Source organism: Hemiscyllium ocellatum, chromosome 1 (genome assembly GCF_020745735.1).
Source record: "Hemiscyllium ocellatum isolate sHemOce1 chromosome 1, sHemOce1.pat.X.cur, whole genome shotgun sequence".
Classification (NCBI taxonomy): domain Eukaryota; kingdom Metazoa; phylum Chordata; class Chondrichthyes; order Orectolobiformes; family Hemiscylliidae; genus Hemiscyllium; species Hemiscyllium ocellatum.
The window spans coordinates 87788494-87805090 of record NC_083401.1 but is presented as its reverse complement, the minus strand read 5'-3'; the positions used below and the strand labels follow the sequence as shown (position 1 = coordinate 87805090).

At 40.3% G+C, this 16597-nt stretch overlaps 1 protein-coding gene and 1 non-coding gene across 2 annotated transcripts in view; both read left to right on the top strand.

Moving 5' to 3' along the window:
- Window positions 1-2469: 2469 nt before the first annotated feature.
- On the top strand, window positions 2470-2584 carry trnal-caa (transfer RNA leucine (anticodon CAA)). Its single transcript has 2 exons — window positions 2470-2507; window positions 2539-2584. It is a non-coding gene; the product is annotated as a tRNA-Leu (tRNA).
- Window positions 2585-5833: 3249 nt separating this feature from the next.
- pdgfrl (platelet-derived growth factor receptor-like) overlaps window positions 5834-16597 on the top strand; it is a 31660-nt gene continuing 20896 nt past the window's right edge. The window contains exons 1-3 of the mRNA XM_060830529.1: window positions 5834-6069; window positions 10839-11160; window positions 14998-15149. Coding sequence (XP_060686512.1) covers window positions 6012-6069; window positions 10839-11160; window positions 14998-15149 — 532 coding nt within the window. The 5' untranslated portion in view covers window positions 5834-6011. The remainder of the gene's footprint in view (window positions 6070-10838; window positions 11161-14997; window positions 15150-16597) is intronic.

Genomic DNA, 16597 nt, shown 5'->3' with positions numbered 1-16597 from the left:
GCTGGGGAGAGGTGGCTTTCCTCAAAATTGACTGATTCTCTTTATGACAGCTTTTTACAGCTCTGTTTGATTCAACCATCAGTGACCTGAGTGAGCAGTATTTTAGAATACCCAAGTTAGCCATTCAGAAGGAAAAGCTAGCTTAAAACCTCAGTACACTGAGTAGTAATGAATGTACCGGTCACACTGGACCCTCATTTTCAAATATACAAGATGAGTCAGGCCAGTATATGTCATTTACCAACTTTATTAGATTTTCCTTTGCAGGAATTCCATGGAGGAGAACAACAGAGAATGGGAACCCAAAAGAAGACCTCCATCAAATCCTGAAGACTGATGCTATTGAACAGCATCCCTAATTTTTTCTCCCCTCCACCTGTGGGATATAGGTAGTGTTACTTCTGCAATCATAATTACGTATGCAAGGTAAATTAACTTACACCAGTGTATAATTGTTTCAACCAAGAGCTGAGTCAACGAGAATAAAAACTATGTGAAGGAAATATATAATTGTTTTTGTATTAGCTAAAATGTGCATACAAGAATGAAATGTGCCTGAAAACAATGGTAGATGTTACAGACAAATAGATAAGGTGCTGTGAGGATGTAGGTTAAGCCAGATATGCTTGCACAAACAGTAGTTATAAGCATCTGCTTCCCACTTCTGCAAAAACAAAAACAAACCACAATGAAAAGGTCATAAGACTCAATATGGATGATGAATGGGAGGAAATGTTACAAGTAAGGGAAACAGATGGTAGTGAAGGAGGATACACCTAACAATGGAGCACAGCAGGTTGTGGTGAAATGGCCAAGTAAAACTTGTACTTTGTTATGCACAAGGCCGGATAAGGCAAGAGATAAACAACAGTAATGGGCACAGGGTTTAGAGTAGTGGGAGGAGGGAAGGAGAAACGAATCCTATATAAGATATGTACTTGCTAAAAACTCTGCATGTCTATTTTAGGCACCACGCTTGCAAGTGTATAATAAACGATACTGTTGCTTCAGATCTTGTCTCCGACTGAAATTATTGAAGTGAGTTGGTTCTATTTCCTACACACCCATAACACTGAGGTTTTGGCTAGGACTATTTAAAGGCACTTGCATTAGTTGCATCAAGTAATCAGGCAGTCAACACGGTTTAAAGGAAGGGAAATTGTGTCTATCCAATATGCTGAGAACCAGAGGGAAGCAGCTTTACTTCACTGGCCATAAGGAAAACCATGTAAAACCTCAAAATGACATATACCGATCTAATTCATTTCGAATAGTTTGAAACATTACAGTTCTATAAAGTACAGTACAAACAATGAATTCATTTCTAAATGTTACTTCTTATTTACTACACTTTCCTCAGCATTGGGTAATTTACCTCTGTTACCTCTAAATTTCCACCTGGGAGCCAGGAGAATGGCCATCAAATTGAAACATTAATTGTTTCCCTCCACAGATGCTCCATGAGCAAATTATTCTTTTTGTTCAGATTTCCAGTATCCTGCAGATCAGAGATCTTCCCTTGTGCACTTCTCCAACTCAGAGGGAAAAGGCTGTGTAAAAGCTCGGTACACTGGGAAATGAATGTGCTGGTCATACTGGTCAAAAACTTGTCAAAATCTCTTAACATGTTGATGAAAACAAACTCCACCACCTACAAGTTCCCCTCCAAGCCACTCAGGACGCTGATTTGGAGATATATCACCGTTCCTTCACTGTCACTGGGTCAATATCTGGGAACTCCCTCCCTAACAGCACAGTGGGTCAACCTAGTGCACATGGACTGCAGAAGTTCAAGAAGGCACCTCACCACCAACTTCTCAAGGGAAACTAGGGATGGGCAATAAATGCTGATCCAACTATCAATCTCACGTCCCACGACTGAATAAATAAAAACTCTGCTCCTCTCTCCACAGATGCTGCTTATCCTGTATTTCCAGACTGTATCTCAGTTCCCATTTCCAGTGTCTAGGGGCAGTTTGCTTTAATTGATTCACTCGTACTTTTTAAACTTTAGCAACTGCTTCAACTGAAGTGCGTACATTCACGTAACATATAATTTATAAAATGTCGACCAAAGAGAAGCGGCGATCTCTGACAATTTTAACAAAACAGGATATTTTCAAAACACACCAGCACCTTCTTTCGGTGCACTTATGGCTGGTACTGAGCATGCGCCTCCACACCCAAGATGGCGGTTCCCTGAGCTACGCTGGGTAAGTACCGCCCTCAACATGGCCGTCCCCCGCTCCGCCCTCACTGAGGATACGAAAATGGAGGAGCTCATGCAGCCAAGTCAAATAGACTGCACATGATTAGGAACGACTGGCCGAGTGAGATGTTCCTGAGACAAATAAAAATAAAAATGCTGGCCTGCATCAAACGCTAAAAGCAATTGCAACGCTGCTATCACCCAGAAACCCTGCTTGATGTTCAGGGATTTGAGTCTCGCTGACGCCGCTGTTGCTAGATGTCAGGATGGCCGAGTGGTCTAAGGCGCCAGACTCAAGGATTCAGTCCTTCCCACTTGCGGGGCGGGTGTTCTGGTCTCCGACTGGAGGCGTGGGTTCGAATCCCACTTCTGACATTGATTTTTCTCAGCTCATGTCTGAGGCGCCAATCTCAGCAATCTTCATTTTAAATTATTCACTGCTGCCACATCTGCAGATTTACATTCAGACAGATTAGCTATTAATGTAGGGCGTCAAACAAAACAGGATCAGGCTCACACTAACTTTTTAAACACTTTTAATGTTAATCAATCTGAAATTATTAATAACCAGATAGACTATGTGTTGCAAGCTAACCTGTAAGAAAACGAGTTTCATTTGCAAAGTAAACAGTTACAATTTGGGTATTGTAGACATTTTTGTTACATTAGATGGCAATCTCTCTCTCAGTCCCTTGTGCTAAATTCGTAGCCTCTCTTGTTTCTAAATAATACCATCCTGTCATTATGTCAATGCGAGATGTATCTTCTCCCAGTTTATTTCCTAAATTATCTTTTGCAATCTGACTTTTCCTGGCTGATGGGAAGGAGACAGAGGAAATTTAAATCAGAGAAGTGTCAAGTGATACATATCACCATGAAGAATGAGGACAAATTATAAATAATATAATTGAACTCATGGATAGATTCATCATTCATACAGCACAGAAAGGGCTTTAAAGATTGTAAAGTTTCTGGCCTCCACTACCTTGCCAGGCAATACATTCCAGATTCCCACCAATTGCTGAGTGAAATTCTTTTTTCCCAAATCTCATCTGAATCTCCTGCCTCTTATCCTAAAACCATGTATTTTCGTGATTAACCTCTTAACCAAGGAAAACAGCTGTTCTCTATTCATCTTGTCCATGCCCTTCATAATCTTATACACCTCAGTCAGGTCCCCCCCCCCAAGTCTTCTCTGCTCTAAAGAAGACAATCAAGTCTATCTAATCTCTACTTACAGCTCAATTTCTCCAACTAGACAACATCCTTATCAACCTCCTCAATATCCCCCCTAGTGGTATTATATCCTTCTTATAGCAACCAGAACTGCACACAGTATTCCAGTTGTGGCCTGACCAATGCTTTGTCCAACTCCAATATTATTTCCTTGTTCTTATACTCTAGGTTACGACCGATGAATATAAGTGTCCCACATGCTTTCTTAACTATCCTATTCATGACTAGATTAGAGTGGTGCTGGAAAAGCACAGCTGGTCAGGCAGCATCCAAGGAGCAGGAACTCTAATCTAGACTCTGGTTTCCAGCATCTGCAGTCCTTGTTTTTACCTATCCTATTCATTTGCTCTGCTAACTTCAGGGAGCTGTGATATCTGTACTTATGTCCTCCTTTCCCAGAATGAAGACCAATGAGAAGCATTCATTCAACACCCTTCCAATACCCTGCAGCTTCACTTACAGGTTGCTCCCTTGGTACCTAACAGGCCCTATTCTTTCCATGGTTAACTTTTTAACTTTTTCCCTTTAATGTATTTATAAACAATATTAGGATTCTTTCTAATACTGTTCACAAGTCCTTTTCCATGCCCCCCTTTCGTTCTAATTGCTTTCTTATGTTCCCTCTTCCACTTCCTCTATGTAGGCCTTCAGCTGAATTGCCCCGTTTGGACTTGCTAAATGGCCTATTGTTCTTCCTTGAATTGTCCCATACATACAAGTTTCTCTGAACTTATTGCTTTTGCCTGTACTCTCTCCAGATAGAGAAAGTCTATTGAACCTGGGAGTGATCTCCTCAGGGAGGAGATTTGATAGAGGTGGAGTATTCTAAATGGTAAAGGTTCTAGAGTCACTGGGTGAAAATCCTGGAACTTCCTAGCAGCACTCTAAGTGTTCCTACACTGAATGTTTGCAGTGATTCAAGGGAATCTCATCTAATCTAATCTAAGTAATTTCACCACAATCTTTACCAGGACAAATAGGGATGGTCCATAAATGTTGACCTAGCTAGCAATGTCCACTCCAATGCATGAAAATAAAAACTTTTTTAGAGAGTGGTTAGGATCTGGAATGCTCTACCTGAGAGTGTGATGGAGGCAGATTCAAATGTGGCTTATAAAATGAAATTTGATATTTATCTGTAGAAAAGATGTGCAGAATTAGAGAAGAACAGTTAGTGTGTGGGACTAACTCACTATTTGTATCAGAGAATAAGCACTGACATGATAGGCTGAATGACATCATTCTTTGTTCTCTGATTTATAAAACGAGCATAGCTACTGTCCAAAGTGAGAGCTTTGGTTCTGATCTGAAATTGTTGAACTCACTGCTAATTTTGGAAAGCTATGAAGTGTCTTAGTGAAAGATGAGGATTGTTCCAACTTGCATTGTTCTCTAGCCCATGCTCAATCTGATTTCTCTACCTTCAGGCTCAGTGTGGAATGGATGAAATGGGAAATTAGATCAATATTTGATTCAGGAAACCAGTACAAGACTATGTTGGAAATGAAGCATTGAGTTTGGATTTGGATAACTCCAGCAAAAACTGTGAAACAAATGGCCTTTCATATTATTAACCTCTGGTTTTATTGGTTTTTCAGGTTCCAAGTGCAATTATGAGTTACAATCTTTATATTATTTTTGATCATTTCTGTTATCTGAAAAAACGCCAAACTTTGACTGAGGTATAAATGCTTATTGGCATTTGATGTGTCCTGCAGCTATATTTAAAAAGGCAATATATTCTTCCACTCTTATCACCACAATGTAGTCTCAGGTGGTTATCATAGCTATGGGAGCCATTTTGTTTCAGATGTAAATGTCATTGCCAAAGTTCACATTTATTGCTCATCCTTTGTTACCTTTCAGATTGTGGTGGTGGGCTTCATTCTTGTACTGCTATTGATCATGTGGTAACAGTGAGTCCTGAGTGCAGTTAGGGAAGTTCTGTGACTTTGACCCAGTGACCATATCACAGATAATAGTGCCAGTATATTATTGCGATTATAGCAGTTGCATATTACAAGGTATTATGATCATAAGGCATTGGAGCAGAAATAAGCCATTCAGCCCATTGAGTCTATTCTGCCATTCAATGAGATCATGACTGATTTGATCATCTTAAACTCCATATTCCTGCTTGTAATTAAAGAAAAACTGGATATCAGAGGTATGTATTGATGGTCACTCTGTCTTACAATTCTAGCATTTGCATGTTGCATTGATATCTACTGTACCGTACTGTATATTGTAGATAATTGTGAATGTTACAGCTATAGTTAGTTAACGCTGCAGTCTCATTTAGCTATAGCATTGTGTTTCCCATAGGGGTCAGCCTTCTTGCAGAATAGAAAATCTTTCACTCGACTTGAAAAACATCTTATTCCGATTAATTTGATTTGTAATTCAACACGTATTGAAAAATCCCAACCATTTCCAGACCAAACAGCTAAACTCTCCGGAGGTAGCCTGCTAGCCTCTTACCGGAAAGTTAACCATTCCGAGAGAAATAAACATCCGTACAATATCCTTTCCTAACAGACTATTCGCGTCTGAGAAACGTTGTAAAATGAAGTTTTATGTCGTTTTGCTGTTTGTATTTTTCTGCGAATTACTTTTACAGATGGGTAAGTGACACCGTCGCTGTTTCAGAGGCGAAAAGGTGTCGACGTGTTTCACTTTGACTTTAGGTTCTCTCGTCTGTTCCCCCCCACCCCCCCGGACTTCTGATTGAAATGTTAAATATTTTCTTCTGACATCAAAATACTAATCAATGAGCATTATCCAAATGCGTTTGAACGTTGTTTTTCGCATATGTGTAGTGCCAGGTAGAATGGTGTGGGCGCCCAATTCATCTCTGAGGGTCACAGAGACAGAGAGAGGAGGGGGGGAGGTGTTGTCCTGATGTATGGCACAGCCGCACATCTGGATTTACATGTGTGCAAAGGATAGATACCTCAAAACTAATTGCCAGGGAATTCCGTTGCGGGAACTTCAGATGTTAGAAACTGAGGAGAGCAAAACGTGAGGTCGCGGTGCAACTTTGCTGCCAAAGCAGTGGTTTCTGTATCACAGCATAATGACGCTGTACTGAAGTGTAAATAGAGAATCAGGTTGTGGCTGAACCTCCGGGAGAAGTCCTTCCAAAGAGAAACTTTTAAACTTCAGCCTGCATGATGTTTAAGGACGACGGTCTCCAACTGGTGTTAAACCAGACTGAAAATATCTTACATGAACCTGTTAGCCCTCCTTGTCTGTACTTGGAAGCACTAGCTTTGGGTGCACCGCTCCTTCATCAGGTGGTTGTGGAGGACACAATTGTAAGGCACAGAATTTATAACAAAAGTTTACAGTGTGATACACTGAAATTATACATTGAAAAATATCTCACTTGTTTGTTAAGTCTCTCATCTGTTAGAATGGACATGTTGGTTTAACTTCTTTCATATGTTAATCACAAAGTTTTTTTAAAAGTTACATTCTCAGGTTAACTTTAACAATTTATTATCAGCCAAGATAATGTGTTGAAGGTGTTAGCCCCCTGTGTGCTGTTGTCTGTGCATAATTTTTAGACAGATTCTAATCTAAAACATGAGTTAACAGAGTCTTACATGGATTCATGCAGTTTTTGAGCAAAGTACAATGTAACTCTGCAAGTACAAATTCACCCCACAAGCGCATGTGTGTATGTGCGCATGTGGGCTTGTGTGTGTGTGTATGTGTCTGGGTTGAGGGGTTGTGAGTGTCTGTGAGAGACAGTGTATATGTGTGTGTGTGTGTGTGAGTGTAAAGGAGTCTAGGTCTGTGATAGTGTGCCTGTGTCAGTGTGTGTGAATATCTGTGGGCATGTCTGTGTGTAGGAGTGCCTGTGTGTGTGTGTGTGTATAGTGCAATGGTGGTCACCTGTAGTGTGACATAAACCCAGGGTCCCGGTTGAGGCCCTCTCTATGGGTACCGAACTTAGCAATCAGCCTCTGCTCGGCCACATTTCGTTACTGCTTGTCCTGAAGTCCACCTTGGAGGATGGTCACCCAAAGGTCTGAGATCGAATGTCCTGGACCGCTGAAGTGTTCTCCAACTGGGAGGGAACACTCCTCCCTGTTGATTGTTGTGCGGTGCCCATTGCACTATACACACACACACACAAACACAGACATTCCTATACACAGACACGCACATAGACACTCACATACACTCCTACAAACACACACACTCCCACACTCCCACATGCATCTTCTCACAGACTTAGACCCCTTAACATTCACACGAACATTTACACTCTCTCTCATAGACACTCATAATCCCCACCCCAGCCATACACACACGCACACACTCTCACACTCAAATATGCACCCTCTCACAGACTTAGACCCCTTTACATTCACACAAACATATACACTCTCTCTCATAGACACTCATAATCCCCCACCCCAGCCACACACACACACAGACCCTCCTATAGACACACACACTCCCACATGCACACATACACATATGCATTTGTGGAGTGAATTTGTACTTGCAGAGTTACATTGTACTTTTTTCAACAACTGCATGAATCCATGGTAAGACTCTGTTAACTAATCTTTTAGATTTGAATCAATCTAAACATTATGACACAGACAGCAGCATACCTTCATCATATTACAATAGACAATAGACAATAGGTGCAGGAGTAGGCCATTCAGCCCTTCGAGCCTGCACCGCCATTCAATATGATCATAGCTGATCATTCCTAATCAGTATCCGCTCCCTGCCTTATCTGCATAACCCTTGATTCCACTATCTTTGAGAGCTCTATCCAACTCTTTCTTAAATGAATCCAGAGTCTGGGCCTCCACTTACCTTGGCTGATAATGAATTGTTAAAGTTAACCTGAGAATGTAACTTTTTTCAATGTATAATTTCAGTTACATCACACTGTAAACTTTTGCTATGAATTCTGTGTTTTACAATTGTGTCCTCCACAACCACCTGATGAAGGAGCAGTGCTCTGAAAGCTAGTGCTTCCAATTGAACCTGTTGGACTATAACCTGGTGTTGTGTGATTTTTAACTTTGTCCTCTGTCCAACACTGGCGTCTCCAAATCTCGTCTGTACTTGGAATTGTTTCAAATATGTAGTAAGGATATTGAAAGTGGGAGCACTGTAAACTTTAAGAAGGACAGCATAGAAGTTTGTAAGGACATTGAGATGTCGATGGAGGGCACATAGGTGGCAGTTGAAGTTTGTGTCAGAGAAATATGAAATAGAAACATAGAAATGTAAAAAATGGGAACAGAAATAGGCTATTCAGTGCTGAGAGCCTGCTCTGTTTTTCAATATGATGTGGTTGGTCATATAAGCCTGTACCCTGTTCCCACTTTCTGCTCATACACTTTGATCTATTCAGCCCTAAGAACTATGTTTAACTCATTCTTGAAAACATTCAATGATTTGATCTCAACTGCTTTTCTGTAGCAGAAAATTCCACAGGCACACCGCTCCCTTTGTGAATAATCTCATCTTAGTCCTAAATTACCTACCCCTTGAAGTGTGACCTCTGGTTTTGGAAATGTGATGTACTTTGGTACTTTGATACAAAAGAACGTGGAGAGCTAATATAAATGAAGGGTATAATTCTATGCTTTATAAATAAGAGCAGAGAGTACATGAGCAGGAGGTTATGATGAACTTAAGTAAGATACACATTAGACCTCAGCTGGAGTATTGTATACAGTTCTGAGCTCTAAACTTTGGGAAGGGTGTGAGTACATTTGTGAGTGTGCAGAAGGGGTCTACGCAAATGGTACACATTGTTTTTATTTAAATAATTATACGATGCCTTCTTACATGCCTTGATTGAATCTGCCTCCACCCCACTTCCAGGCAGTGCATTCCAGATTCTAATTACTTGTTTCTTTGCACTTCATATTTGCTTCATTTGCAAATCATTTTGAACCTACGCTTTCTCGTTCTTTACCTTTGAACAAAAGGGGAAAAAAAATCTGTCTTTACTTTGTGCAGCCTGCTCATGATTTTGAAAAATTCTATCAAATCTCCTCTTAGCCTTCTCCCCTCCAAAGAATGAAGTCCCAATATCTTCAACACACCATTACTAACTGAAGTTTCTCATCTCTGAAGCCATTCTTATAGAGCTCTTCAGCCCTTTCTGCATTCATATCCTTCCTAACTTGCAGTGCCCAGAACTGCACAGAATTCTCCAGCTGAGGTCTAACTTATTTAAGTTCATTTTAAAATTTTAATCACAGAACATGAGTGTTGCTGGCTTGGCCAGCTTTTATCACCCATCCTTTGTTGCTCTTGAAAAGGGTAGCAATGAGCTACCTTCCTGAACCGCTGCTGTACATGGGTAAGTTCAGCATAACCTCCTACTCTTGCCCTTTCTCTTCCAATTAACTAAGGCCAAGGTACTGTATTATTCTGCCCTGCTACCTTTAAAAGCATATACACACTCAGGTCACTTTACCCTGTAACCCCTTTAGAATAGAACCCTTTATACTGTCTCTTCATGTTCTTCCAACGAAATTAATCATCCTCACACTTCTCCACATAGAACTTCATCTGCCACCTTTCCACCCTCCCACGAAGTTTTCTGCACTGTTCTCTTCACAGTTTACACAATTAGAAGCAGAAGTAGGGCATTGAGCCCTTCAATTCTGCTATACCTACTCTGAATTCTATCGAGCTCCAATAACCTTCCGCCCCCTTGCTTATCAAGAATCCTTCTATCTTTGCTTTAAATTACCCTGCCCTCAGTGCTCTCTGGGGAAGAAATTTCGAAAGATTCTTGACCCTCTGAGAGAAAATTTTCTCATCGCTGCCTTAAATGGGAGAACTCTTAATTTTAAATTGCACCCCCTAATTCATGGTCATTCATTTAAAACAGGAAACATCCTTTTAGTATTCACCCTCTCAAGTCCCTTCAATGTGTTATGTTTCAATACTATCACTTATTCATTCTTTTAAACACCCAGCCTGTCCACCTTTCCTCATTAGATAACTCCCAATTCCAGATATCAGTTGAATGAAACTTCTCTAAACTGCTTCTAATGCATTCATATCTTTTCTTAAATAAGGAGACCAAACCTATGTCTCGTCAACATACCACTGCAGCAAAAGATTCCTAACTTTATATTCCATTCCCTTCAAGAAACAACCACATTTTATTTGTGTTGCTAATCACTTGTATCTGTATACTAGGTTTTCGTTATTCATGTATGAGGATACTCAAATCTCTCTGAACCTCAGTGTTTTGCAATTTTGCGATTAAATATTACTGAAGCATTCAATGGTCTTCATTCATTTCTGAAGCTGTATATTGCTTGTGTAACAATTTCAGTAAGATTTTATTGTTTTGTCTTCTTTATGAAAATGCTTAATATTTTCTTATTAGGGGATTGTCAAAGGAAGGAGAAAAGGATCACACAACGGAATGAAAAAAATAAACAAAAAGCAGTTGGACAGAATAAAATCAGAGCAATACATAAGAAATTTAAACTAAAAAGTCGAAAACCGAGAAAGGAGAGGGTGTTCCTAGACAAAGACTTAAAGCCGACCTTCATCATGACGCAGGTTTTAGATAAAGGCCACTTCCAGAAACCAGCAGAGACATTAATCCTCACCTCAGGGCAACCTATTGAGCTGCGTTGTAAAGGGAATAATATCGGCTGGACTTATCCACCTTACCTCAACACCTCAAACCACTCCAGGTTCAGGTAAATGGCATGTGGAAATCTGAATTATAAATGAATATAAATCTGAAATATAAATTGGAAATACACAGAGGTCAAGCAGTTGCTATGGCAAAAGAAATACAGTTAATTTTGCAGGATGAAGAATTGCAGTGCTGAAACATTGAATTGAAATTGACCAAGCCCAAGAAGGTAGGCAGGGAGGGAGGTGGGGAGTTTTATGCCTTCTCATCATCCCAGTACATTACTGGCGGTGGCAACATTGGTAGCATCAGTGACTGTACACTTGGATGTCAATCGTGCCAAATGATTGCCCAATTAAGGACCATTTCCCATTGCCACTGACATTTTCTTGGCATTAGGGACACCTGTTTATGTCACCAATAAAGAGTGCACCTTCCTCTCTACACGTCCTACAGCCTCAACATTGGCCACCTCTGTTTGAATTTGCTGTACTGAAAGATGGTCCTTCATCCTCAACCAAATGCCGCTCCCACCTTTAGTTTCTTAACCTCCAGTAAACTCTGCCCATGGTTCCTCTTCTGTCCTAGCAATGGGTCTTTATACTGATGAGAAAGTTCAATCCATTAACTCTTCATAGATGTGGGGTATTTTCAGTGTCTTCTGCATTTATCTTTCTTTCCAATAGTGACCTGTCTGGTAAACCAACCCTGTGATTGGAGGGTGTCTCCTCCCCAAGGTTCTCTTAAAGCCTTCCCCAGCCAATGCTGTCCTTCATGTTACACCATTCAAGATGCTGTTCCTGACCTGCAATCATATCCATAACCTTTTTCTACCCTTGCTTTTTCCACTCCCAACACTCATTCCATAATACCTTCCATCAATCCCCTTGTGACCTACAGCTTGACATGCCATAGTCACACTGCACTGTCCTGATAACCTACATCCTTTCACCCCTCAACTAGCCAGCTGACACTGGGAAACAATTTTCAAAATGGTCATTACATTTAGCAGGGCCTGAATGATATCAGTAGGCCCACTATTTGAAATATTGGGATATCATCACAGATACAATGCAGTTGCTTGACTATGTAGGTTGAGAATCGAAAAGTGCGGCACTGGAAAAGCACAGTAGGTCAGGCAACATCCCAGAAACAGGAGAATCGATATTTCGGGCATAAGCTCTTCATCAACCCTTCATTCCTGATGAAGGGCTTATGCCCAAAACGTCAATTCTCCTGTTCCTCGGATGCTGCCTGACCTGCTGTGCTTTTCCAATGCAACACTTTTCAACTCTGATCTCCAGCATCTGCAGTCCTCACTTTCTCCTGACTATGTAGGTTGTACAGTTGAACTATTGTTCTGCAATTTCATGGGATTAAATTTTGGAGATGGAAATAAACTTCTCTGAAAATTAATTTTGTTGCAAGTGTTGGCAGTTTGTCAAAACTCACTGTGAATTCACTAAAACTGGAAAATAATGTAATAGCACAAATTTTAAGCAAACAAAAAACTGTTCCATGGCAGGTTTTATCTTTTCTTATTTTACAATTTTTGAAGGAAACAGAGATATTTAATATAAATGTGAAAAGCCTTTCTTTGATATATTGATAGAATAAAGAAAGATAACATTTAACAATGTTCCATTGAGTGTGGCATCAGGGAGCCCTAGCAACACTAGACCCAATGGGAATCACGGGAAAAGATTCTCCACAAGTTAGAGTCATACCAAGCACAAACGAAGATGCTTGTGGTTGTTGGAGGTCTGTCATCTCAGCTCCAGGACATCTCTGCAGGAGTTCCTCAGGGTGATGTCTGAGGCCCCCCGACCATCTTCAGCTGCTCCATCAGCGACATTTCCTCCATCATAAGATCAGAACTGAGAATGTTCACTTGAGGATTGCACAATGTTCAGCACAGTTAAGTACTCCTCAGATACTGAAGTAGTTCATGTTCAAATGCAGCAAGACCTGGACAATGTCATGACTTAGGCTGAAAAGTGACAAGTAATATTCACTTGCCAAGCAATCTAACCATGATCCTTTGACATTCAGTGACATTATCATCACTGAATCTCCAACTATCAACATCCTGGGGGTTACCATTGACTAAAAAATGAACTGGACTGGCTGTATAAACAAGAGTGCCCACAATAATAGGTCAGAAGCTGGGAATCCTGTAGTGAGTAACTCACCTCCTGACTTCACAAAGCCTGTCTACTATTTACAAGGCTCAAATCAAACGTGTGATAGAATATTCCCCACTTGCCTGGATGGGTGTAGCTCCAACAACACTCAAGAAACTTGATACCATGTAGGTTAAAGCAGTTCACTTGACTAGCACCATATCTATTTCCTGCACCTCGGATCTCAGTAGCAGTAGTGTGTACCATCTACAAGAAACACTGCACTAGTTCACCATGGCTGTTCAGACAGCATCTCAGAAACCAACAATCACTTCCATCTAGAAAGACAAGGGCAAGCAATACATGGGAACACCACCTTTTGCAAGTTCCCCTCCAAGCTACTTATCATCTTGATGTCCTAAAAATCTGAAAGTGATTTTTAAAATTATTATGGACCAGACCAAACCCCCTCAAAACGTATCAAAAAGATAGCCTAGACTTTTTCTGATTTTAAAGGTAAGTATAAGGTGTTGTGCTCCAGAAGTAATTCAATTGGTCAAACTACTCAAATTTAAGCAAAACACACTTTATTTTTACACTACAGTTAAAATGCAAACAAAATACAAGGAAAAGAATTGGCTTAACTGCAACTCTGTCAAAATGCTTAACAAAATAATATATATATTAATTACTATTAATCAACTGTTTCGACATTGTACATCCCATAAACACACCATTGGCAAAAGCACATTAAAGTAAAATAGATTGTCGCACATGCAATTCTAGCAGCAAGAACAGAACCTTACCTTCTAGCTGTAACAGAGAGAGAGAATAAGAGCTTCCACATCCAGCTTCAAGCCCCCAGCAACTGCAGATAGCTAAAACTATTAGTTCTGGTTCTCTGGGAGCTTGGCCTCACCCATTCAGGTGACTTCTATTGTTCCAACTTTAAAAAATAACCCAAAGGCTTCACAAGCTGTTCATTGGCTTTGGAGTCTCAACCTTCCTTCATAAGAATAAATCACAAAATACACCTCTTAAAGCCATAGCATTGTCACAACGAGTCAAGTACTGACCTAAACGGGTGCAATGATCACCTGGAATTGTATGATGGCTTCTCATATTGGGAGATGAAAAGTTGACTGCAGAGCATTAAGCTCAGAAAGACTGGAAATAGACTCCGGCAAAGAAAAAACAAATTTCCATTGGTTGGTTGGTAGGACAAAGAGAAAATGAACAATGGATTAATAACAACAGAACCAAGGATTGTTCTCTCTCACTCTCCCTGTACCAGAATCAGCTGAAAGCAGCACCTGATGTAAAAGCAATTTGGAAAACAGCCATTTACCAAGAACTCCAGCACTTTTCAAACTTCATTAGTAATGAGAAAACAAGACAACTATGCAGTCATGAATTCAGGTTTCAATGACTTTAAAACATTTAATCGACATTTATTTTTATTTTCTTTTTGGTATCAGACACCTTTCCTGTCTTAAAACTAATATTTCAGTTTTTTGTGTGTGTTTAATGTTTTACTATACCTTTTCTTGGGGTTCGTAGTAATAACATTCTTTGTCTGTCACTGAAAAATACTTTAATAATTAGTTCCTTTATTTTCTATAGAATATTTTAATTGAAGTGTGATAACTATGTGCCAGAAGAATTAAATAAAAGTGTTTGTTGTGACTTAATAGACCGAGAGGGGTTTAATAAGAGCGGAGCTGATTCTCACTCCTCACCTGGTCATAAAAAGTGACAACTATTTTTTTTCTCAGTATTGTACAACAGCAAAAGTACAGCCAGCTAACAGTTACCAATACAAGAGCTGCTGACACCGGAGAATACAGCTGCTGGGTGATACTCTGTGATGGGCCGGAGTGTAGCAAAGATGACCTGAGAATGGGCAAAACATATATCTTTGTGGCAGGTAACCTGTTCCCGTTGAAGTATATGGTTCTTAAATTCAATTTCTGTCCTTATTAAATAGACTATCAAAAGTATGGTGTAAAAATAGGAAATAACAACTTAGCAATGTGGTACCACATGAGGCAGTGTAATGGAAATTATGATGGTGTTTTATGGTTCGCTTAGTGAGCCTCAAGTTTGGATAGGTTAGATTCCCTACAGTGTGGAAACAGGCCCTTTGGCCCAACAAGTCCACACCTACCCTCTGAAGAGTAACCTCCCAGACCCATTTCCCTCTGACTAATGCACCTAACACTATGGGCAATTTAGCATGGCCAATTCACCTGACCTACACATCTTTGGACTGTGGGAGGAAACCAGAGCACCCAGAGGAAACCCGCACAGACACAGGACAGTCACCCAAGGCTGGAATTGAACCTGGGACCCTGGTGCTGTGAGGCAGCAGTGCTAGCCACTGTACCTCCCCTTTGGATAGTAACAGTGGGGGCCCTAACTTTCTTTTTATCAGAAGACTGACTGTGAATCTTACTGTTTCTGCTGTTTGTGTGCATTAGAAGGATTTACAGGTTGATACTTAACCTGTCACATTATGACCTCGCCTCCCTTGGTCATCATGTCCTGAGGTGAGACGTGAACCTGGAGTCTCTAACTCAGAAGTAGGACACTATCTCTCACCTTTGCTACCTGTTTATCTCTTTCTCCTTAATCTGACCACGCTTTTCATAATCTGTTCTAATATTCTCCATCTTTTACTCAGTGACAGTATTTGACAAACTGTGCTCCTGTGTAGTTCCTTGGAATTTTATACTATGTCCAAAGCATGAAATAAATGTAAATTGATATTTTTGTATTGTGAAGTCCTATGCAGGTACAAGTAAATTACGATGATCTATTGTTAGCATGACAGCTTGGCATTGAGATGTCCTTTTTTACTGGTTTTCTTCCCTGCCCTCCTGTCCAAAAGACATGTTGGGATATATTCTGTTAATGTTAGCCATACGTTCGTATCTTGCCTAAATAATTGTTATAAAATAAAATGGTACAGCAGCAAGGTTCACTCACTGTGAACCTTGACACTGTCAGGCTGTCTGATCCTGGAGGTACCACAGCCCGCATGTTTTCTATTATAACATATAATCTCGGAGGGGCCACTGAAAAGCAGTCAAGCATCACCAATTTTCTCAACATGACCATTTTTCTGTCCCTATCCTAGATGTGCCAAGGCCAATCGCAGTTTAAAATTCTGCTGATTCCACAGGAGTTTAGCAAGTGATCAATTTGATGTTGGTTATTTATTTTATTTTCACTACAGCTAATTCTCATGTTCCTTGCTGTAGAATTGTCATTGTGTCCTTTAAAACCTGGGTCTCTCTTAATGAGCTTGTTGCCCTCTAAGCAGTCTTAGTGTGCTGTCTCATTCTCTCAATGATCCAGAAACTGCAGGCTGTC